Source organism: Somniosus microcephalus, chromosome 4 (genome assembly GCF_052327205.1).
Source record: "Somniosus microcephalus isolate GS21.2 chromosome 4, FLI_Smic_1.0, whole genome shotgun sequence".
Lineage (NCBI taxonomy): Eukaryota > Metazoa > Chordata > Chondrichthyes > Squaliformes > Somniosidae > Somniosus > Somniosus microcephalus.
Genome location: NC_140990.1, coordinates 321,082,899 through 321,106,716, shown reverse-complemented (window position 1 = coordinate 321,106,716; position 23,818 = coordinate 321,082,899). Strand labels below are relative to the sequence as shown.

General features: G+C 47.0%; 2 protein-coding genes across 3 annotated transcripts in view; one reads left to right on the top strand and one right to left on the bottom strand.

Moving 5' to 3' along the window:
• Positions 1–14,847, top strand: part of stam2 (signal transducing adaptor molecule (SH3 domain and ITAM motif) 2) — an 82,652-nt gene extending 67,805 nt beyond the window's left edge. For both annotated transcript variants that reach the window (XM_085986821.1, XM_085986820.1), the window contains 4 exons: positions 315–369; positions 2,600–2,768; positions 6,270–6,439; positions 10,335–14,847. In XM_085986821.1, the coding sequence (XP_085842947.1) occupies positions 315–369; positions 2,600–2,768; positions 6,270–6,439; positions 10,335–10,554 (614 nt within the window). In that variant the 3' untranslated portion in view covers positions 10,555–14,847. The remainder of the gene's footprint in view (positions 1–314; positions 370–2,599; positions 2,769–6,269; positions 6,440–10,334) is intronic.
• Positions 14,848–15,398: 551 nt separating this feature from the next.
• On the bottom strand, positions 15,399–23,775 carry rpl39 (ribosomal protein L39). Its single transcript, XM_085986824.1, has 3 exons — positions 23,668–23,775; positions 23,310–23,413; positions 15,399–15,613 (listed from the first exon to the last, which is right to left on the bottom strand). Exons 1-3 carry the CDS (start codon positions 23,668–23,670, stop codon positions 15,565–15,567), a joined length of 156 nt encoding a protein of 51 aa, XP_085842950.1. The 5' UTR covers positions 23,671–23,775; the 3' UTR covers positions 15,399–15,564.
• Between the last annotated feature and the right edge of the window lie 43 nt (positions 23,776–23,818).

The following is a 23,818-nucleotide window of genomic DNA, read 5'->3' as shown; positions in this document are numbered from 1 at the left end:
ATCGAGTGAGTCCCATTACCCTGCCTAATGGATAGGGTGAGTACTGTTGGGCTTATCTTTTCTCACCCTTTTTTTGGATATTTATAAAATTGTCAGGCCTGTGACTACGTGCTAGTGAACTGGCGACTATTATGAATGAGCCTCTGGTTCGAGGGCCTCTCACTGTATGTACTCAAACTCCTAACCTCGCAGGTGTGAGTCAAGTGTGTTAACTGCCGTGCTGACCCACTTGGTTTTTCCTCTTTCAGTTTTGACAAACGACCTGTTCTTCTATTCGTCTTGTGTCTTTATTTGTCCTGTGTCTTTATTCCCAGATGTCTGCCAACAAATGGGACCAATTATTGATGAGAAGCTTGAAGAGATAGACAGGTAGGAAACCAGACAAGTCATTCCTTTTCCTGATTTGTTTTCTGTTGTATTTTGCAGCTAATCTAGCTCTGAATTCTGACTTTCCCCCTCTCCCTGTTGCTGAAGTAGTCGCCCCACCTGGCACAGACTTGCCAGAAACATGCATAGTTGCAGGCTCGGGCCTGTGCCCCATCTCTGGTGTTGCACATCGCTGCTCCATCTCCGTGTCTGTGCACTGCCCCGATGCAAGTTAACGATTCGTGCGTAGCATTGTGTTATATAATGTTATTTGTTAATATAAATAAGTAAAAAGACAAAAACGTTTTGGTTTTCCTGTAAGGTGTTTGGCTGCCGTTTCCACAAGCATCGCCCTCTTCAGGGCAGGATGAGCCACTCTGCAGTGACTGCTCGTGGCCCTCAGCACCAGGATTCTCCCTATCGAGCTCTCGGCCAGTGAGAATGAATGCAGGATAAAGCAGCTCCATATAACTCTCATTGCATTTTCTTATTTCTCCCCTTTTTCTCCCCTGAGAGTACTGATGGCGTCAGCCCTGGCTCAGTGGGTAGCACTCTTGCCTCTGGGTCAGAAGGTTGTGGGTTCACAGTCCCACTCCAGAGACTTGAGCACAAAAATCTAGGCTGACACTCCCAGTGCAGTACTGAGGGAGGTGCTGCACTGTCGGAGGTGCCGTCTTTCGGATGAGACATTAAACCAAGGCCCCGTCTGCCCGCTTGGTTGGATGAAAATGATCCCATGACACTATTTCGAAGAGGAGCAAGGGATTTATCCCTGGTGTCCGAGCCAATATTTATCCCTCAATCAAATCATTTATTTAAAAAAAAAAACAGATTACAGGAAACTTTCTGGTATCCGGCACTGACTGGACCGAGCTGGTGCCGTAGAAACCAGCGCTAATGTTAAAGCATACGGAGCTTTTGAGCTCCGTGTGAATCAACAAACCCTGTTGCTTAGCAACAGCTTCAAAACAGTCGGCCGCAGCTTAAAAGCATCTCTGTAGCTAAGCAACAGCTTCAGTTAGACCTTGCAGAGCCTGACTGGAAAAACAAAAGCAACACGAAGTAAAAAAAAACTTATAGGAAACGGCTCCTGAATTTTGCCGGTAGATACAGCTTTCTGGACATTTAACCTCTGGTTAAACGAAAGTTTCCTGTATCTGGTCATAATCCCATTGCTGTCTGTGGGAGCTTGCTGTGCGCATATTGGCGGCTGCGTTTCCTACATTATAACAGTGACTCCACTTCAAAAAGTACTTCATTGGCTGTAAAGCACTTTGCGACGTCCAGTGATCGTGAAAGGCGCTATATAAATGCAAGCGCTTTTTTTCTCCCCTCGTCCTCCCCCGAGAGTACTGATGCCCACTGGGATACACTCCCACGTGTTGGCCCTCCTGTAGTACCTCATTCGGTCGCAATTCTAAGAGCCCAGACAACAAGTGCCAGGCTTATTTGTCGTGGCGTGCAGCACAGCCGAGTCTGACCCAGTCTTCACGTCACACGGGTTACTAGACCAGTAGCAGGGACCTTGGCTTCGTGAACTTGCCAGAAATTTTCAATGTGGCACATTTCCTCGTGATGAACCTGTAGTGTGTTGATCCATTGCATGCTTTGTACCTGACACTAGCGTAGTCTGGTCACTGATTCCACTGGGCTAGAGGTAGCAGGAAAGACAATGTCTGTTTAAGAGATTCGGGAGCGGAGGCGATAAGAACATAGTAAGTAGGAGTAGGCCGTGCGGCCCCTCGAGCCTGCTCCGCCATTCAATAAGATCATGGCTGATCTTCTACCTCATCTCCACTTTCCTGCACTATCCCCATATCCCTTAATTCTCTTAATATCCAAAAATCTATCAATCTCTGTGTAGAATTGAGTGAGGCTAGTTCGAGAGTTGTTTGAGCAATATATTTGCATTGTTTGTAGGGTAGAAATTCCAATTGCTGAACTTCACTTATGCTCTCTTTGACACTATTTTCAAACAGATTTTAGAGAACGAGCACATTGTGTTCATGGGTGAAGTTTGCCCGTTGGAATTTCAACCCTGATTTTTTATTCCGTGCAGAAACTTAAGTCAGCCTGTACAGTTGTTTGACATAGGGTATTGAAAACATATTTTCAAATGAGATTGAGTTAAATCTATGCATCTATAAATGGCATGCATGACTTGGAAAATACGTTTTCTTTGCGTAAAATGTCTGCTCTCTCAAGTGACCTTCCCCATCACTCTCTTATTCAGGAAGCACTCTGAGCTGTCGGAGCTGAACGTGAAGGTTTTAGAAGCCCTGGAGCTGTATAACAAATTGATGAATGATGTGCCTATGTACTCTTCCATGTATTCCAAGCCTCAGACCCAGTCCCAGGCTCAGGCTTTCTATGCACAACAGCCGGCCTCTGTTCCAATGCAGGTTAGTTCCAGAATGCGGCGATAAAAATTGGCAGCCTTATTCAGTAGAAAGGGCAGGTGGGGGGAAGACGTGGCACTGATGCAATAGGGACTTCTTTGCTGAGATTGGGGGCAAGGCACACAGTCAGGAAAGATTAGGGGGGCTTCACTCTGCCACTAACACTGGTTGGGCTTGACCTTGGGAGTGTTTAATTTGGACATTGGGTACAAAAAGCAATCCATTCTCCAGCGCTGGCATTCCTCTTGTTGATGAGCACAGAGTTGAAATTTATTACAATGTAAAAATGTTATGCGCTGTGTATGTTGACTGGGGTAGACTTATCTCGTGGTCAGCGGGTGGTACCTTGAGGCAGTGGTCCGTCTGCTGTTGCTGGCCAGGAACCGTCTGAAGACGATAACTTGAGGAGCACGGTGCACAGTCCCTGCGCCCTCCTCCTCTCCCGCCACATCCTAAGGTATAGCGCCTATTTCATCCACCTTGGAAAAGTGAAGTGCTGCGTGATCCCCATTGGGTTCAAACGCAGTCCCACGCTCAACTCACTGAGAATATTGAAAGCTTTCCATTAGTGATGAGGGTTTTTCGGGTCTTTTTATTTACAGTATATATTCTAACCACGCCATCGTTGAGAAATTGTTTTGGTTTTGAGAAGTTGTGGTCTACCATATCGGCGCTCCAATTGGCCACACTTTTTTCAAAGCCAAAAAAAAAAGCAAGTTGCGGCTGTGGCCAATTGTGTGAGCGTCTGTGACTGTTTAGGGGTTGTGGGGGGTAACCCGGAACGGTTTGAGCGTTCAGTCGGGAGCTGCAAGTTGGACTTCCCCGGCTGTCTGTATCACTTGTTTGGGCCACAGATCCACACGCACTCCCATCTTCTGACTCTTCGGTGGGGGGGTTACGAGACGGGAGTGCGTGTGACCTGTGATGTGCTGTGTTCCATTTTAGATTAAGGTGGGGCAGGAAAAGGAGGTTGGAGAGAAGAAAAATGCCACTTCCTGACCTTTGACTGCTGAAGCTCGAGCTGTCTCGCATCCTTGACTCGGTGATGTGTGCTTTTCAGCGATCAGACAAAGAAGGTGTTTTAATATAATTTTATTGAAGATGAAACTTAGTTTTGGTTTTTTTTGCCCCCCTTTTTAAAAATTTGTTCTCTGGATGTGGTGACACTGGCAAGATACTTAGACAACGCCATCATCTGTAATATAGAACTTCAACAGTTTTCCATCTTTGAAGTCCAGTGTGGGTGTTGCATAGTCAGAAAAATATCATGTTCACACTAACAGAAGGGACCAAGTGTGTTAGACATAGAATCGTACAGCACAGAAGGAGGCCATTCGGCCCATCGTGCCTGTGCCGGCTCTTTGGTCGAGCTCTCCAATTAGTCCCGCTTCCTCACTCTTTCCCCCATCGCCCTGCAAATTTTTCCCTTCCAATATTTATCCAATTCCATTTTGAAAGTTACTGTTGAATCTGCTTGCACCGCCCTTTCAGGCAGTGCGTTCCAGATCATCATAACTCGCTGCATAAAATAAAATTCCCCATTGGTTCTTTTGCGAATCCCCTTCAATCTGTGTCCTCTGGTTACCGCCCCTCCTGCCAGTGGAAACAGTTTCTCCCCATCTGCTCCATCAAAACGCCATATCATTTTGAGCATCTTTATTAAATCTCCCCTCGACCTTCCTTCTCTGCTCCAAGGAGACATCTACATGTGCGATAACTATAGCTAAAGGAAATGCAGGAAGCAGTGAATGAATATTTTAAGCTTGAATCAGGGCACTTGTCCTTCTCTTACCTTGGTAAACACAGCGATCATAGAATCTTGCCGCACAGGAGGCCATTCGGTCCGTCGTATCTTTGCCGGCTCTTTGTAAGAGCTGTCCAATCTAGTCCCACACCCCAGCTCTTTCCCTGTAACCCTGCAAATGAGTCCTCTTCGAGTACATGTCCAATTGCCTTTTTGAAAGTTCCTGCGGAATCTGCTTCCACCAGCCTTTCAGGTAGTGCGTTCCAGATCATCAACCCTCTGTGAAGAAATTTCTTCTCGTTTCCCCTCTAGTTCTTTTGCCAATTATTTAAAAGTCTGTGACCTCTGGTTACCGACCCTCCTGCCAGAAAAAACAGTTTCTTCCTACTTGCTCCATCATAACCCCTCCTAATTTTGAACACCTCGATTAGGCTTCCCCTTAACTTCTCGGCTCTAAGGAGAACAATCCCAGCTTCTCCAATCTCTCTACATAACTGAATTCCCTCATCCTTGGCATCATCCTGGTAAACCTCCTCTGTACCCTCTCCTGGGCCTTGACATCTTTCCTAAAGTGTGGTGCCCAGAATTGGACACAATACTCCAGCTGAGGCCGAACCAGAGATTTGTAAAGGTTTAGCATGACTTCCTTGCTTTTGTATTTAATGCCCCTATTTACAAAGTGCCCCATATGTTTTCTTAACCACCTTCTCAACTTGCCCTGCCACCGTCAAAGATTTGTGATTATGCACCCCCAGGTCCCTCTGCTCTTGCACCCTCCTCATAATAGTACCATCTAGATTATACTGGCCCCCCCATGTTGTTTCTCCCAATCTATATCACTTCACGTTCGTCCACCTTAAATTGCATCGGCCCATTTCACCAGTCTGTCTATGTCCTCCTGAAGCCTGCTACTCTCATGCTCGCTATTTACTATGTTGCCAAGTTTTGTATCATCTGCAAACTTCAAAATTGTACTCCCAATACTCAAGTCCAGGTCATTTATATATAACAAGAAAAGCAATGGTCCTAATACTGACCCCTGGGGGACCCCACTGCTTGCTTCTCTCCAGTCAGAAAAACCTCTCTCCACCACTACTCTCTGCCTCCTATCCCTTAGCCAGTGTCCTACCCAAATTACCACCGTCCCTTTAATACTATGTGTTTCTATTTTCCAAATAAGTCTCTTATATAAGGTACTTTTATCTTCCGCAAAAATTCGTAACATGCTACATGAAACTCTTTGGTAACGGGACCGGCGTGTTGCCGGTTGATCAAAAATTCAAGATGACGGAGAGGGTTATCTACCGAGGCTATTTTTAACAAAGACAAATTTTAAAAAATCAAGAAATGTGCCGTATACAGTAATTGGGTACTCACCTACAGAATGTTGTGTTAAATGGATGGTGGAAGATGCGTGATTAAGTACAGTACTGCCAGTTGAGGGTAATGCAATGCAATGATTACCAGCAGCGTGGGAGACACACAGTACCCCTGTAAAATGGCGGATCAGAAGAGACTACCAGCAGCGCAGGAGAGTCAGACTCCTGTTACAGGGGTATTGAGGTGTTCCGACTTCCGACAGCGCCAAGAAGCCGAGTAGTGGCAGTTTGGAGAACTGCCACCGCAGGCGACTGAGTCGGCAACATTGCCGGTTATTGAGGTGTTGTTTTCGGAGTGAGAAGTTTGCCGGTTAATAGAGATTTCTGGATATTTAGGTGCCGTTTAAACGAGAGTTTCTGTACCTTTTTTTTTGTTCTCAGGTGTATCCAGGACAGTCCCAGGGTGGGACTTACATGCCAGCGGGCATCTCCCAGGTGGCTGCGAGCCAGGGCTACAGTTTAGCACCCGATCAGATTGGAGCATTGAGGTCACTGCCTCCGACTATAAACTCAGCTGCTGCAAGTCAGAGCAGTCAGACGCCCTACCTGAGGTACAGTGGTCTCGAGGGATAGACTAACTTTGTGTGTGCGAGCTATTTTTCTCCTCCCCCCCCCCCCCCCCCCCCCCCCCGCCCCCCGAAGGTGCTCACTTGCGCTCGGGCTATGGTCACGCAAAGTGGGGCAGCACGGTGGCATAGTGGTTAGCACTGTTGCCTCACAGCGCCAGAGACCCGGGTTCGAATCCGGCCTGGGGCGACTGTCTGTGTGGAGTTTGCACATTCTCCCCGTGTTTGCGTGGGTTTTCTCCGGGTGCTCCGGTTTCCTCCCACAGTCCAAAGATGTGCGGGTTAGGTTGATTGGCTATGATAAATTGACCCTTAGTGTTAGGGGGATTAAATACGTGGGGTTACAGGGATAGGGTGGGATATGTGTTGGTGTAGGGGTTACGGGGATCGGGTGGGATATGTGTCGGTGCAGGCTCGATGGGCGAAATGGCCTCTCTGCACTGTGGGGTTTCTGTGAAAGTGCCGACGGCTTTACTGCACCTGACCGCAGCGGAGGATCTGCGCTCGCATGATGTCCATCAGTGGATGGTGATCGAGACTCCCAGCTGATCATCTTTTTCAGCGCCCGAGTCAGATGGCCGTGGGTTCAAGTCCCACTCCAGAGACCTGAGCGCAAAATCCAAGCTGACACTCCCAGTGCAGTGATGAGGGAGTGCTGCACTGTCGGAGGTGCCGTCTTCCATAGAATCATAGAAAGTTACAGCACGGAAGGAGGCCATTTCGGCCCATCGTGTCCGCGCCGGCCAACAAAGAGCTCTCCAGCCTAATCCCACTTCCCAGCTCTTGGTCCGTAGCCCTGCAGGTTAGAGCATCCCAAGTGCACATCCAAGCACTTTTTAAATGTGCTTAGGGTTTCTGCCTCTACCACCCTTTCAGGCAGTGAGTTCCAGACCCCCACAACCCTCTGGGTGAAGAAATTTCCCCTCAAATCCCCTCTAAACCTTCCACCAATTACTTTAAATCTGTGCCCCCTGGTTTTTGACCCCTCTGCTAAGGGAAATAGGTCCTTTCTATCCACTTTATCTAGGCCCCTCATAATTTTATACACCTCAATAAGGTCTCCCCTCGGCCTCCTCTGTTCCAAGGAAAAGAAACCCAGCCTATCCAGTCTTTCCTCATAGCTAAGATTCTCTACACCTGGCAACATCCTTGTAAATCTCCTCTGTACTCTCTCTGGTGCAATCACATCTTTCCTGTAATGTGGTGACCAGAACTGCACGCAGTACTCTAGCTGAGGCAAAACTAGTGTTTTATACAGTTGAAGCATAACCCTCCCCCCCGCTCTTGTATTCTATGCCACGGCTAATAAAGGCAAGCATTCCGTATGCCTTCTTAACCACCTTATCTACCTGGCCTGTTACCTTCAGGGATCTGTGGACATGCACTCCAAGGTCCCTTTGTTCCTCTACTCTACATTTAATGTGTATTCCCTTTCCTTGTCAGCCCTCCCCAAATGCATTACCTCACACTTCTCCGGATTTAATTCCATTTGCCACTGTTCTGCTCGCCTGACCAATTTATTGATATCTTCCTGCAGTCTACAGCTTCCTTCTTCAGTATCAACCACACAACTGATTTTAGTATCATCTGCAAACTTCTTAATCATACCCTCTATATTCAAGTCAAGATCATTGATGTATACCACAAAAACCAAGGGACCTAGTACTGAGCCCTGCGGAACCCCACTGGAAACAGCCTTCCAGTTACATAAACACCCATCAACCATTACCCTCTGCTTCCTGCCTCCGAGCCAGTTTTGAATCCAACTTGACACTTTCCAGGCGAGACGTTAAACCGAGGCCTCGAAGCAGGGATGCTGCCTCTCTGTCCCGTGTTGTTGGGCCTGTGATCCTACCACGCGGTGAGTTCCTGGTCTCGGCACCGCTGTCATGTGGAGGCCAGGCGCTCTCCCCACCTTTCCCCTTAAGGAGAAAGCAAGATGAGAAGCTGACCTTGGGTCACTTGCACACTTTTGAGCAGCTGGCTGCAAAGTGACAGAGGCCTAGAAGCAGATTGCTGGCCAGCTGTCTTGACGTGATCCGAGGAGACGCAAAGAAGGAACAGTGGGAAGGGCCTGAATATCTTATGTTGAAATGGGATGGGGCAAAGAAAATTGAGCATCATACTGACTACTCCCTTGTCACTCTTGTAGTGATTCTTTGTCCTATTCTGATGTCCTGGATAATGATTTCCATCCCTCCCTGCCCAGGAGCATGTTCCCATTTACAACTGAGATTCTTATTGAATTGTATCCATCTAATTCATCAAATGTGTGGTGGTGAAAATGTATTACTGAAATTTTATTGCTCTGAGGGAAGCGAAGTACAGAATACAGTAAGCTATGTGTCCCAACAAACTGGGTATAATTTGCATTAAGAACTCTCTCGCAAGACTTCAGAAAGACATAGACAGGTTAGTGGACTGGGCAGACAGGTGGCAGATACAGTTTAATGTGTGAGTTAATACATTCTGGGGGGGGAAAAAAAACAAGGAATGATGGGTTTTGATAGAGTAAATAGGGAGAAACTCTTCCCATTAGCAGGTGGGCCGGTAACCTGAGCGGACAGATTTAGGTTAATTGGCAAAAGAACCAGAGGGGACAAGAGACCGTTTTTTGCAGCGAGTTGTTGTGATCTGGAATGCGCTGTCTGAAAGGGTGGTGGAAACAGATTCAATAGTAACATCCAAAAGGAAATTGGATAAATATCTGAAAAGGAAAATGTTGCAGGGCTATGGGGAAAGAGCGAGAGGAGTGGAACTAATTGGATCGCTCTTTCAAAGAGCCGGCGCGATTGGCCGAATGGCCTCCTTCTGTGCTGTAAGGTTCTATGACTGGGGAGTGTACAATGATTGGGGAGTGTACAATCAATGGAAAGATGTTGAAGGGTGTGGATGAACAGAGGGAGACCTGTTATTTCACCCGCAATGCCCTCCCTCATGGTTGAGGAATGTGAACAGTATTCAACCAGGAACGGGACCCAGCGGAACTGCGCTAATCTATGCTCCCCATCCCTGTAGGTACTTGCGTCCATTGATTAGAGTTACTTTCTGCTTTCTCTTGTTAAGCCGATCTTCAGTGTAGCTAGCTAATTTGCCGCTAATTCCATGAGCCACACTCCTCTTCAATGGCCTCAAATGCCTTCTGAAGGTGTGAGTCAATTTATTCCTCCAACAAAATGCAACGAGTGGAAGATAGTTACATAATAGTGTCAGCTGTGGCTCAGTGGGCAGCACACTCGCCTCTGAGTCAGAAGGTTGTGGGTTCAAGTCCCACTCCAGAGACTTGAGCACACAAAACTAGGCTGACACTCCAGTGCAGTGCTGAGGGAGTGCCGCACTGTCAGAGGTGCCGTCTTTCAGATGAGATGTTAAACCGAGGTCCCGTCTGCGCGCTCTCAGGTGGACGTAAAAGATCCCATGGCCCTATTTCGAAGAGGAGCAGGGGCGTTATCCCCGGTGTCCTGGCCAATATTTATCCCATAACAAAAACATTATCTGGTCATTATCACATTGCTGTTTGCAGGAGCTTGCTGTGTGCAAATTGGCTGCTGTGTTTCCCACATTACAGCAGTGACTCCACTTCAAAAGTACTTCATTGGCTGTAAAGAGCTTTGAGACGTCTGGTGGTCATGAAAGGCGATATATAAATGCAAGTCTTTCTTAATACAAACTATCTGCGTAAAGTCAATCCCAGTCACTGACAACAGTGCGGTCTCCGGGCGCGATTGATGGGGGAATTACCCAATCATCTCCATTCTGGCCGGGACTTGTGGTGTCACTGATTGCAGCCTTTTAGGAAAGAGGTGTCTGAGGCAAATTTTCTTGAAATAATGAATTGGGAAACAAGCCTTTATTTATTTTTTTAAATCTTGTTAAACAGCACTGGACCGCCACCAACGTACATGAACCAAGCAACAAGCCTCCAGGCGACGACTGGACCAGCCGCTCCCTACGCGGCGCAAGTAGGACTGAGTAACGACATGTCCGCCTATCAAAACACTACTGTCAGCGGACCTCCGGCCGCAGGCTACCCCATGGTCTCCCAAGCCCAGCACATCCCTCCGCAACATGCTAACTATTTTCAGCAGCCTCTGCTTTAAGAGCAGCGACACCTTGTGCGCGTCTCGAAGCGGATTTACTGGTTTCCGTGTTATTGTGCTAGATGCTGCCCTGCCGAGGTTATAGGTGACGCGCCGGGGAGTACTGCACTAATGAGTAAGGTCTGCATTCGAGATACCCCCTTTGATGGGCGTTTACTGTGGGCAGTTTTCTTTCTCCCTGCCTTTCAGCCTCTCGCTTTAATGAAAAATGGCACTAATTTCTTGCATTCTCATCATCTTTACAGTTATCTCTCTCCGCTCTGAGTATTGTTTAAATACGTTTGCACTCTGTCTCACTTCACCCACCCACCCACCCCCCCCAGCTACTCGCACGACTCGGCAGCTCTGCCAAGTTGCCCTCGCTGGAAATCCCGCAATCCGCACGTTCACTGTAAAACCCACCCCCTCTGAAAAGGAGTGTTCCCATCCGGGCCTCTGTCGCAGTATTAGAACCCGCGAAAGGTCACTGTCGCGATCTGCCCATGCGCGGTTCTGATGTGGTCCCTGAGCCAGCTGAAGGCGGTAGAAGGTTCAAATCCTGCCCTGTGCTCAGTCAGCGGAACTCGGCCGGAACAGCAGTGGGAGAATCGGCCGGGGCTGAAGTTGAAAGAAAACGCACGACCCTTGCAGGGTTACCCGAAGGCGCTAGAGTTGAGAATAAGCAGGGATTGGTTTTTAAATGTTGGTAGCTCGGCAGAGTTGAACACTCACGTCGTTTCAGTGCGTGCCCCAGACAGGAAACTAGAAATGCTGTGGCCTTGTTTGTAACCTTGCCTTGGGTGTCTGTGTGTGGACATGGCACTGATTTGGACTGTGGTCTGGACAGTGATGAGTACCAGTGCCCCACCCTGCTGCAGGGTGTGGGTAGGGCATGGGTTTTGTGCTTGTGTTTTTTTTCCCCCTCCTGGCCTTCACCTGTTCCCAATCTTGACTGCGCTGTTGTGGGAGGTGCTGAGCGGGGGGGGCCTGAACTTCACCTGCAGCGTGCGGTGTTTTACTTACACTGGCGTGCCAGCTACCTGGTTAGTAAGTTGACAAGACACCTAGCAGAAGGTGGTCTGAGCACGAAATTGGTGATGAGAGCAGTGTTACAAAAGTTACCTTAAAGCAACTTTGTTAAAAATATCTTGTAGCACTCAGGGCTTCGATATAACAGTGAGCTCAGCCTGACTGGATCAAAGAGAAATGAGTAAAGAAGAAGCGCTGATGCATAGAGAGCATATTATAGGCTGCATTCATAACGCAGGGAGCATACTATGGGATGGATTCATGGTACTGAGCGTATTATGGGATGATTCACAGTGCAGTGAGCATACTATGGGATGGCTTCACAGTACTGAGTGTATTATGGGCTGGATTTGCAGTACTGAGCATATTATGGGCTGGATTCACGGTGCAGGACGTTCCTGATCTGTGGCTCAGTTACACTGCCTTTACCAACTGAGCCATCAGGTCAACTCCCCTTAAACAGATTCCAAATAGTTTTCATATAGGCGTGCACATCCTGATTTCACCCCTGTGCAACACATGCAGTGTTGATTTAATTATGTCTGCCTTGGTGCCGGTTTGCGTCCTTCACTTGTTGCACTCGTGCTGCTTGAGTACCACCGTGTGTCCAAGCTTCCGATTTTTCCTGTTCCCGTTTTTGTGGCAGAATGAGCACTTCTATCCCGAGCGTTCCTGGGCTGGTAATGATTGACAAGTTGCAGTTCCCTTGACAACAAAATAAACAATACACATCCCCCTGCCTTCAAACCCCCTGCCCCCCAAACACGTGCACAACACGCCTTACGGAGCTGGTCAGTTACGGGATCCTTCTCCCTTGTGACGAGAGCTTGGAGAGACCTGGAAAACCCACAGCCCCATTATCCACCATTTTACACGATCACATCTCGCCAGATGTTCACTGAAACGGTCCCGTTCTTTCCCCCCAGTCACCACCACCCTCCTAGATGTTGGGATCGTGTCTTTCTCGTCTGTGTTCTTCCCCAGACTTTGCAAGCCACTTGTGAGCACAAACTGCAAGTTTACAGCAAAGGGTACAGTTACTGTGGGAAGAGCAGCTATGAGCTTGGCCTTCAGAAGGTCCACCAGGGAGTGCAACACACGTGGATTTTTTTTAATATAGTTTGAGGAATGCAGCTTCTTGTCCTGAATAGCCCTCTGGCTAATATAACTCGTAACAAGACCTGCTCTGCTGGTACCCTCTCTCCTACCCCACCCCACCCCACCCAGATCGACCTGTGGTTGCATAGTAATGAGCGTTCGAATTAGGACTAGCTGAAATGCAGAATTTTTGTTAGCTTAGATGCAATCCGATGTTCTTGCTGAGGAAAGCCTGGGACTTTGAATGTGTGATAGTTTTTAAAAAAAAAGTTAATCGTGTTGTAAAGTTTTTTAGTGGCGAATTCTACGCCAAATCAGTGTAAGACGTAATGAAAAGCAATCCTGAAGAACAGCCATGTCCCACTGGGGGGAAAAAATTGAACAGGGCTCAAACCTCAACTGGCAGGCTGACTGTAGAGTAGATCAGTTCTCGAGAATAGGGCGGGTTGTGTTGTCTTTGTAACTTTCAAAAGAAAATTGTAGTAATTGGCCGTAAAGACTTTCTACATTTTGTAATGTTCTTCCTTCCCCCAATGTTGCAAGTTGCTTCTATACTGATACCGCAATAGGTCTTGTTCACATTGTACACTGATCAGGTAAGGATAGCTTGTAGGCTCCGCAGGAAAGATTGTCCAACACTTGTTTGTCCGAGCGATGTGCTCACACAGCCACTTGAAGCATTTTAATTATAGTGGGGTTTTATACATTCTCTTACACACACACCCCCACCATAAAAACTCAAAACGGGAACATTTCTTCTGGTTAAGAATGTGTTTAAGAAACAATTTTGCCCTCCCTGGCCTTGTAGGAACATTGCTCTGGCCATGTGATGCTCAGTAAGCTGCCCCCAGCTCCATGCATTCAAAACGTACGCGTTCATGACGACTCCACTCATAACCATTGTGATTCTTCTCCTCACCCCCGAGACTGATTGGCAGCGTGTCATGGGGTTGCCGGCACTGTATGTCTCTTTTTCCCCCTCCCCTCCCCTCCCGAATTGCCATCAGAATCCAATTCCCTGGTGAAGGTGGAGTCTTGTTCTGTGGTGTATGGGGGGGGGCCATGAGCATTATTGGCTGGATCCCTTCAGACTCTCTTAGTCTGCTCCTCTCAATTCAAAGTCGTTTTATTCAAGTTATGTTTTTTGGCACTAAATTTTCACTTTGCTGTTTTATTTATAGAATTTACAGCACAGAAGCAGGCCATTCGGCCCAACTAGTCCATGCCAGCATTTATGCTCCACGAGCCTCCTCCCAACCCTACTTCATCTCGCACAACCTTCTATCCCTTTCTCCCTCATGTACTTATCTAGCTTCCCCTTAACTGCACCAATGCTATTCCCCTCGGCTACTCATTCAAATTTCCACACATGCCCGCTTTTTCCCCTTGAAGAGCTGGTGAGCCGGCTGCGTGGGACATCCAGAGCCAACGGGAACATTGCTCATTGTGGTAGTGAGCTCCACATTCTAACCACTCTCTTGGATAAGTGTGTCTCCTGAATTCCCTATTTGGATTTATTGGTAACAGCTTTATACTTGCATGCCTCCATTTTGGTTGCCCCCCCCCCCCCAAATATTCACATTGCTTCATTCATTAATTTAAGTTATTGGATAATTGAGATTTTTGGGCGTAGACTGTAGACTAGAAGCTACTCGCAACTTGAGGTTTGAAGGAAGGTAAAGTTGGGTGGTTTTATTTTAAGCATGAATCTTTGCTCCCCATTTTAACTGCTTAATTTACATAAATTATCTACTTGTACTAAAATCAGCACAATAATATGGAAACCAACAGATTTCTTCTCTTCCCTCCCCCAAATAAATTCTATTATAATGTATGTTGAACACAGATTGTTTATAGTTGTATTTTACTTTAATTCCTTCCCCACAGAGAAAATCGTCTTCTGGTGGTTTTGACTTTTTCCCACTCTCGCCTTGCTTTTGTGCGTAATGCTCAGTGTCATTGGGAGTGTGGGATTAATCTTTTTCTTCCCAGTTGTTTTTTTGCATCTGTCCGAGAACCTTGTTTTTAATTTTATTTTATTCTTTCACCATTGAGTGCTGTAATATATTATAGATGCAAGATGTCAGCAAGAATGATGCGCACTGTTCGCTTGTACTGACACTTACTAGGCTTCAATCGCCTTCAATTCTTTCAAATAATAAAGGAATTAATTTTTGTTTAAAAAAACCTTTGTCTTGCCCTTTCTGTGCTGGTACCTTCTCTGTTCATGCACTGCCAATTAACCTCCAGTCCAGAAAGGGAACATTTTAAACTCGAGTCGCAGAGGAGAAAAACATTTTTAAAATACTTTTCCTGTCTTTCTGTAGCTGATTTGACTTTAATTCACCCAATTTCTTTCCTAGTCATTCCTTAACCAGAGATAGACGGCTGGTCCAGTCATTCGCCTAGGTCCCAGATGCACTCCGCTCCCACCTCCAGGGCAAATTATTTTTTATTTGCTTATGGGATGTGGTTGTTACTGGCAAGGCCAGCATTTATTGCCCATCCCTAGCTGCCCTTGAGCTGAAGGGTGAGTGATGAGTCTAACTGAGTACACCACATGCAAGATGCCCCACTCCAGCAAAATCTGGGCCATTTTGAAAATGGCACAACTTCAAAGCTGTTAAAGTTGGCAAATTTCCAACCAGTGTCCAGGCTATTCCCAACGCAGGCAGCAATGGGGATCCAAAGCACCTTGGTAACAGTAAAACGGCACCACATCACACACCAAGCCGATGAACATCTCAATTATTTATTTTCAACAATAGAAAATATGAAACAAAAACAAGTTGTATTTTGCACCCTATGTTGCTTGAGATCTGCGCTTCCATGACCCCTCAACAGGAGGCAGATCGGGAGAGATGGCTGTTGATGGTAGTGTGCCAATGGCAGTGAATGACTTCTTTACAAGCCCAGCTTGGTCCTTCTCCAGTGTCTCCTCTTGGAGTTGTACCTGTACATGCAAGAAACGGCAGTGATTAAGGCGCATGTGTCTTTACAGCTCGTTCCACATTCAACAAGTCAAGTAATTATCGAGCCAATTTCAGACCACTGGCTCGAGGCACTCTGTTTGCTTGTGCTTTTTTAAACTGCTAGTAGTGAACAGCTAACATTTAAGACTCAGTGCAATTTTGCAAAGGAACATGTAGCTGTTGAGTCACAGCTCACCACTGGAAGGCAAGACTGAATAGAACGCACCGACAGCCTTTGATCTCAGCAGGGTAAATGACAGCACATCACAGACAGAAGCACTGTAATTGCAGACCTGCTTTTACAGGTAACTGAAGAATGCTATTCATTCAAATGACCGACACATTGGTAGACTACTGCTCACCGGGTTAAGATGTCTCCATGGCCAAACCAAAAATTTATTACAAACCACCATTCAGCTTTCATCACATAAAAGCCAACAGACAGTTTAATACAGCTGGCTTTTGTATTTACATAAGAACATAAGTAGGAGTAGGCCATACGGCCCCTCGGGCCTGCTCCGCCATTTAATAGGATCATGGCTGATCTGAACCTAGACTCACATCCACTTCCCTGCCCGTAACCCCTAATTCCCTTATCAGCTAGGAAACTGTCTATCTCCGTTTTAAATTTATTTAATGCCGCAGCTCTCTGGGGTAGCAAATTCCATAGATTTACTACCCTCTGAGTGAAGAAGTTTTTCCTCATCTCAGTTTTGAAAGGGCAGCCCCTTATTCTAAGATTATGCCCCCTAGTTCTAGTCTCACCCATCAGTGGAAACATCCTCACCGCATCCACCCGATCAAGCCCCCCTCACAATCTTATGTTTTGATAAGATCGCCTCTCATTCTTCTGAATTCCAATGAGTAGAGGCCCAACCTACTCCACCTTTCCTCATAAGTCAACCCCCTCATCTCCGGAATCAACCGAGTGAACCTTCTCTGAACTGCCTCGAGAGCAAGTATATCTTATCTTAAATATGGAAACCAAAACTGTACGCAGTATTCCAGGTGTGGCCTCACCAGTACCCTGTATAACTGAAGCAAGACTTCCCTGCTTTTATACTCCATCCCCCTTGCAATAAAAGCCAAGATTCCCTCGGCCTTCCTGATCACCTGCTGTACCTGCATACTAACCTGTGTTTCATGCACCAGGACCCCCAGATCCCTTTGTACTGTAGCACTTTGCAGTTTCTCTCCATTTAGATAATAACTTGCTCTTTGATTTTTTTCTGCCAAAGTGCATAACCTCACACTTTCCAACATTATATTCCATCTGCCAAATTTCTGCCCACTCATTTAGCCTGTCTATGTCCTTGTGCAGGTTATTTATGTCCTCCTCACTCACTGCTTTCCCTCCCAGCTTTGTATCGTCAGCAAACTTGGATATATTGCACTTGGTCCCCTCCTCCAAATCGTTAATATAGATTGTAAAGAGTTGGGGTCCCAGCACTGACCCCTGCGGAACACCACTAGTTACTGATTGCCAACCCGAGAATGAACCATTTATCCCAACTCTGTTTTCTGTTAGCCAATCTTCCACCCATGCCAGTATATTACCCCCAATCCCGTGATTTTTTATCTTGGTGCCACACAAAAGATTACTGCACTTGTCAAATGCCTTTTGGAAGTCCAAATACACCACATCCACTGGTTCCCCTTTATCCACCCTGTTTGTTACGTCCTCAAAGAATTCGAGCAAATTTGTCAAACATGACTTCCCCTTCATAAAACTATGCTGACTCTGTCCGATTAAATTATGCTTATCCAAATGTCCTGTCACTGCTTCCTTAATAATGGACTCCAACATTTTACCAACCACAGATGTTAGGCTAACTGGTCTATAGTTTCCAGCCTTTTGTCTACCTCCCTTTTTAAATAAGGGAATTACATTAGCAGTTTTCCAATCTGCTGGGACCTTTCCTGAATCCAGGGAGCTTTGGAAAATTACCACCAATGCATCCGCAATCCCTACCACCACTTCTCTCAAGACCCTAGGATGTAAGCCATCAGGTCCAGGGGATTTATCTGCCTTGAGTCCCATTATCTTACCAAGTAACATCTCCTTAGTGATTTTAATCGTGTTTAGCTCCCCCCCCCCCCCCCCCCCCCTCCCTGTTTGTCCAGTGTTAGGATATTTTTAGTGTCCTCTACTGTAAAGACTGATACAAAATATTTGTTCAGCGTTTCTGCCATCTCCATGTTCCCCACTACTAATTTCCCAGTCTCGTCCTCTAAGGTACCAACATTCACTTTAGCCACCCTTTTTCTTTTTATATAACTAGAAACTCTTGCTATCTGTTTTTATATTTTTTTTGCTAGTTTACTTTCATAATCTATCTTCCCTTTCTTAATTAATCTTTTAGTTAGTTATTGTTTGCTGGCTTTTAAATGCTTCCCAATCTTCTATCCTCCCACCAGATTTGGCTACTTTATATGCCCTTGTTTTCAGTCGGATACTATCCTTAATTACTTTATTTAGCCACGGATGGCTGTCTTTTCTTTTATGCCCCTTTTTCCTCAGTGGAATATATTTTTCTTGAAAGTTGTGAAATATCTCCTTGAATGTACACCACTGCTCATGTACCGTCTTACACCTTAATCTGTTTTCCCAGTCCACTTTAGTCAACTCTGCTCTCATACCTTCAGTCTCCTTTATTTAAGCTTAGTACACTGGTTTGATTTCCAACTCTGTCACCCTCCAACTTAAAAAGTAAGGCACAGGTATTAAACCTGTAATGCAGACGCCAGGAGTTTCAATCCACCCCCGGCAAGTCGTGTAACTAAATTCAGTAAATCTCTCATTTGTGGGACGGCACCAGGAAAAAGTGACCCACAATTGTCACAAAAATCCAACTGGTGTCCTCCAGGGAAGAGACCCTGCCATCCTTAGCCAGGCCCACACTGTGATTGACTCAATGACCTCAGGTCAACAAGGGATCGGCAAAAGGAGAGAAAACCACAGCATGAAGCAAACCATATTATAAGCAGGACATCGCTTCACCCCCACCACCACCCCAACTTGTAGAACTCAAGACCTGCACAATTCAGCATTAATGCCAAGCAATCTCCATACTCTCCTGTTCCCCCCTTGGGGGCAGGCGCTGGGCCTTTCCACACATCAAAGCAGCATGATTGAGATGGCCCCTCTATGAAGTTTACTAGAGACCAAGAATAGTGTATGTTTAATGGGTGGGGCGGGGGGGGGGGGGGGGGAGGAGGAGAAAGAGGAAGAAATGTCTGAATCCAATTCACTCCTTGCACGTTACTCAAGCTACTTTCATTCTCCCTATACGAGCAGCGTCGGACCCCCTACGCACAGGTCTCTAAGCAGTCAGCTGCAAGTCAAAAGGTAATTCCGTACCATTTGCAAAAACCAGCTGCCAAGATTCTGTTTTTAAAAAGCTCTTCCCAACAAGCAGCCATATCCAATGCAGACAGGTTTACATTCAGACCGGCAGCGGGCTGTACAAGACCCATGCGGCAGGAACTGGCTGCCGAGTACAGGTCTTGCACAGTATAAAAGCAGCTTTACTCATTAAATGCCCCCCCCCCCCCCCCCCCCCCCACACGTCTACTTTATCCTGTTGTGATGCTCACTCCAGGCACAAAACGTCAAAGTATTTTAAGCCACAGTACTGGGGCGAAGTACTGGTTCCAGAGCACCCTCACATTGCTGCAGTTTGTGGTAGAGGGGAATGGTCGACGACTCTTGATTCACATTTTTGATTGGATTTGAAATTTGAGCCTTGAATTAACAAGTAGACCGTACCTATTTAATGCAGCAATAGCCCACACACCATCATGCTCAGTCACTCCAGTTCCCCCCCCCCCACCCCCAGAGAGAGACCCGGCCTGTGTCCCTCCAAGGAAGAGTGTCACTGGTTGCCATTGGATTGGTGACGAACATGCAACTGAGTTGGACTATGCAGACTTTCGGTCCAAGGATTCCTCACAAGTGGCCATGGCGAGGACGAAGAACTCGCCATAAAATGAGTGCAGTCACCATCCTCCTGGATACACATTGTACACTGTTCAGCAGTGGTTCCTCCACTCGGGAGATGAAGCTGCCAGACCCTCGCTGTATGAGGGAAGTGTTCTCGGACCTGGCCTCCAGTTAACTGCTCCCGGCAGCTGTCCCCCCCAGATTTTGAGTTCCCTCATCAGGTTCAGAAAGGGAATTTGCCTTCCAGCTGGTGCAGTCAGTTACACAGGGCCAACTCCATCACACGGCAGGCTTACTCAACGTGAACTGCTTAACCCAGGTAGGTCAAGTAAGAAGCATTGGCAAGAGGTGATCTGGGTGGGCATGTGTGCTGTGAGGAGGATGCCGAGAAACTCCAGTATGATTTGGGCAGAAGCATAGCAGATGCAGTATAATGTGGATAAATGCGAGGTTATCCACCTTGGTGGCAAAAACAGGAAGGCAGATTATTATCTGAATGGCGATAGGGAGTAGGGGAAGTGCAACGAGACCTGGGTGTCCTTGTGTACCAGTCACTGAAGGTAAGCATGCAGGTGCAGCAGGCAGTTAAGAAGGCAAATGGTATGTTGGCCTTCGTAGCGAGAGGGTTCGAGTACAGGAACAAGGATGTCTTGCTGCAGTTGTACAGGGCCTTGGTGAGACCGCACCTTGAGTATTGGGTGCAGTTTTGGTCGCCTTATCTGAGGAAGGATGTTCTTGCCATGGAGGGAGTGCAGCGAAGATTCACCAGGCTGATACCTGGGATGGCAGGAATAACGTATGAGGAGAGATTGGGTCGATTGGGCTTATACTCGCTGGAGTTTAGAAGAATGAGAGGGGATCTCATTGAAACTTATAACAGGACTAGACAGACTAGATGCAGGAAGGATGTTCCCGATGGCCAGGAAGTCCAGAACCAGGGGTCAAAGGATAAGCCATTTAGGACAGAGATGAGGAATTTCTTCACCCAGAGAGTGGTGAACCTGTGGAATTCTCTACCACAGAAGACAGTTGAGGCCAATTCATTAAATATATTCAAGAAAGAGTTGGATATATTTCTTAAGGCTAAAGGGATCAAGGGATATGGGGAGAAAGCAGGGACAGGATACTGAATTTGGATCATCAGCCATGATCTCATTGAATGGCAGAGCAGGCTTGAGGGGCCGAATGGCCGACTCCTATCTTCTATGTTTCTGTCGCGCAACAGCCTGGTGGGCTCGGCCTGCCTCCCTCCCTCCCCCACAACCATTCACCCCCTCACAGCTTGGTCCTGGATCTCACCCATTGGCTGATGGCCAATCTTCTGTTGCATGTCTAGGGAGGTCTGAACCATATACAAGCTCCATGCAGAGAAGACCAACACCGATCACAAGCATAAGTGAGATAAACTACAAGAGGAGCAAAGCTCTTAAAGCTAGTGATTGGGGGAGGGGACATAGGTACAGGAGGCCATTCAGCCCCTCAAGTCTGTTCTGCCATTCAATGAGATCATAGCTGATCTGTATCTCAATTCCATCTACCTACCTTGGCTCCATATCCTTGTCTAGCAAAAATCAACTGATTTCATTTAAAATTATTATGGCAGTTACATGAGGGAGCTTTGACAGGTGTTTGTGGTTTAACATGGGTTGATTGAAACAGTTGTATTTTTATGCTGGTGTTTAGGCTGAATGCCAACTATTGTAGTTATTTAGTATCACACCTCATTGTAGTTTCTTAAGACAAGTTCAAACCAGCCATCCAGGCTCTACTCAGAGACTTGAGCACAGAAATCTCGGCTGACACTCCAGTGCAGTGACTGAAGGAGTGCTGCACTGTCAAGGGGTGCCGTTTTTCAGATGGGACATTAAACCGAGGCCCCGTCTGCACCTTTCAGGTGGACGTAAAAGATCCCATGACACTATTTCGAAGGACAGCAGGGGAGTTTTCCCCAGTGTCCTGGGCTAATATTTATCCCTCAACCAACATCACTAAAGCAGATTATCTGGTCATTATCACATTGCTGTTTGTGGGAACTTGCTGTGCGCAAATTGGTTGCCTCATTTCCTACATTACAACAGTGACTACACTTCAAAAAGTACTTTGTTGGCTGAGGTTGTGAAAGGGGCGCTGTTCTTTTTACATAGAATTTACGGCACAGAAACAGGCCATTCGGCCCAACCAGTCCATGCTGTCGTTGACGCTCCACTCGAGCCTCCTCCCATCCTGCCTCATCTAACTCCATCAGCACAAATCTCTATTCATAACATAAGAAAATAGGAGGAGTCGGCCATCTGGGCTTTCGCGCCTGCTCCGCCATTCAATAAGATCATGACTGATCTTCTACCTCATCTCCACTTTCCTGCACTATCCCCATATCCCTTAATATTCAAAAATCTATCGATCTCAGTCTTGAATATACAGGAAACTCTTTTATCCAGCACCGACAGGACCGGCGTGGTGCCGGTTTATCAAAAAGTCCGGATTACAGAGAGGTATAGTAAAAGGTACGAGAGCTCCGTACACAGCAACAGATCCAAGCTTCCCTGTTGCTTAGCAACAGGTGCAGGAACCCCGGTTACACAGCCACAGAAAGGAACGGCCACTAATATGAAGTAAAAACTTACCTGAACCAGTCCTGAATTTTGCCGGTTAACAGAGGTTTCTGGTTATTTAGGTGCTGGTAAATCGAGAGTTTCTTGTACTCAATGACTTGAGCCTCCACAGCTCTCTAGGGTAGAGAATTCCAAAGATTCACCACCCTCTGAGTGAAGACATTTCTCATCGCAGTCCTCAATGGCCAACCGCTTATTCTGAGACGATGACCCTGGTTCTAGACTCCCTAGCCGGGGGAAACATCCTCCCTGCATCTACCCTGTCAAGCCCTGTAAGAATGTTTCAATGAGATCACCTCTCATTCTTCTAAACTCCAGAGAATATAGGCCTAGTCTACTCAATCTGTCCTCATAGGACAATCCCCCCCATCCCAGGAACCAGTCTGGTGAACCTTTGTTGCACTCCCTCTATGGCAAGTATATCCTTCTCCCTCGTGTGTTCATCTAGCCTCCCCTTAAAGGCATCTATACTATTCGCCTCAACTACTCCCTGTTGTAGCTAGTTCCATATTCTCACCACTCTCGGTGTTGCTCACTAATCTCTGGTCGAGGGCTGCAATCACAGCCAAGGGCTGCTTTCAAGAAAGTAACAACACACGGCACTACAGAGTGATTGGATGTTCTTCTGTGCCTGCAGTTTCCCATGCAACTGCCTGCAAAGCGCTTTGCGACGTCCTGCGGTTGGGAGAGGCGCTGTAGAAATGAACGTCCTTTCTTAAATGCAGGAAATGCGGCAGCCAATTTGCGCACAGCAAGCTCCCACAAACAGCAACGTGATAATGACCAATCTGGTTTTTTTGGTGATGTTGATTGAGGGATAAATATTGGCCCCAGGACACTGGGAATAACTCCCCTGCTCTTCTTCAAAATAGAATCTTTTACATCCACCCAAGAGCGCAGACGGAGCCTCGGTTTAATGTCCCATCTGAAAGACGGCACCTCCGACAGTGCAGCACCCCTTCAGCACTGCCTAGTGTCAGCCTAGATTTGTGTGCTCAAGTCTATATGTATATATTTATACTTTTCCCAGTTGGAATCAGTATCTGTGCGGCAGAAGCTTGCTGTGAAGCCCATACAGAATGAGAAGCTGCAGCCCGCCCGCAGGCTCGGGGCTCGGCTGACCTGATCTTGTTGCCTGTTTTCATCCGGATCCACTGCGGGATCGGCCGGTTCTGCTTCATCTTCTTGGCGAGGAAGCGCTTGATCCTGAAGGTTTTGTGGGACGGCTGCGGAGAAATAAAAGCAAACTATTAACAGCAAAGAAAAAACAATATAAAATTCACCCCCATCCATCGCCGGCCTCGGTCCCTAGGGGGAAAAGCCAAAAATGGGCGCTCTATCCGAATCTTTAAACGGCCGATCTCCAATACGCATCCACAACGCGGCGCCCGGCCTTCCTCCGTCGATATTAAATGTTGATGTGGCTGCCGGAGGGCCACATGGAGGCGGATGGCGGTGGATTGTCTCGGCTGGCACTCACCATGGCCAGGACTCGGCTGCGGCTCCCACAATGGCGGAGGGAGAAAGAGGGCGGGGCTAGGCCGGGGGGTCAGAGGTTAAAGCCGGCCGGGTCCTCACCAACCAACCCTGCCGGTCTAAGTCCATGCCGTCGGAAAAAAAAATCAGAGAGA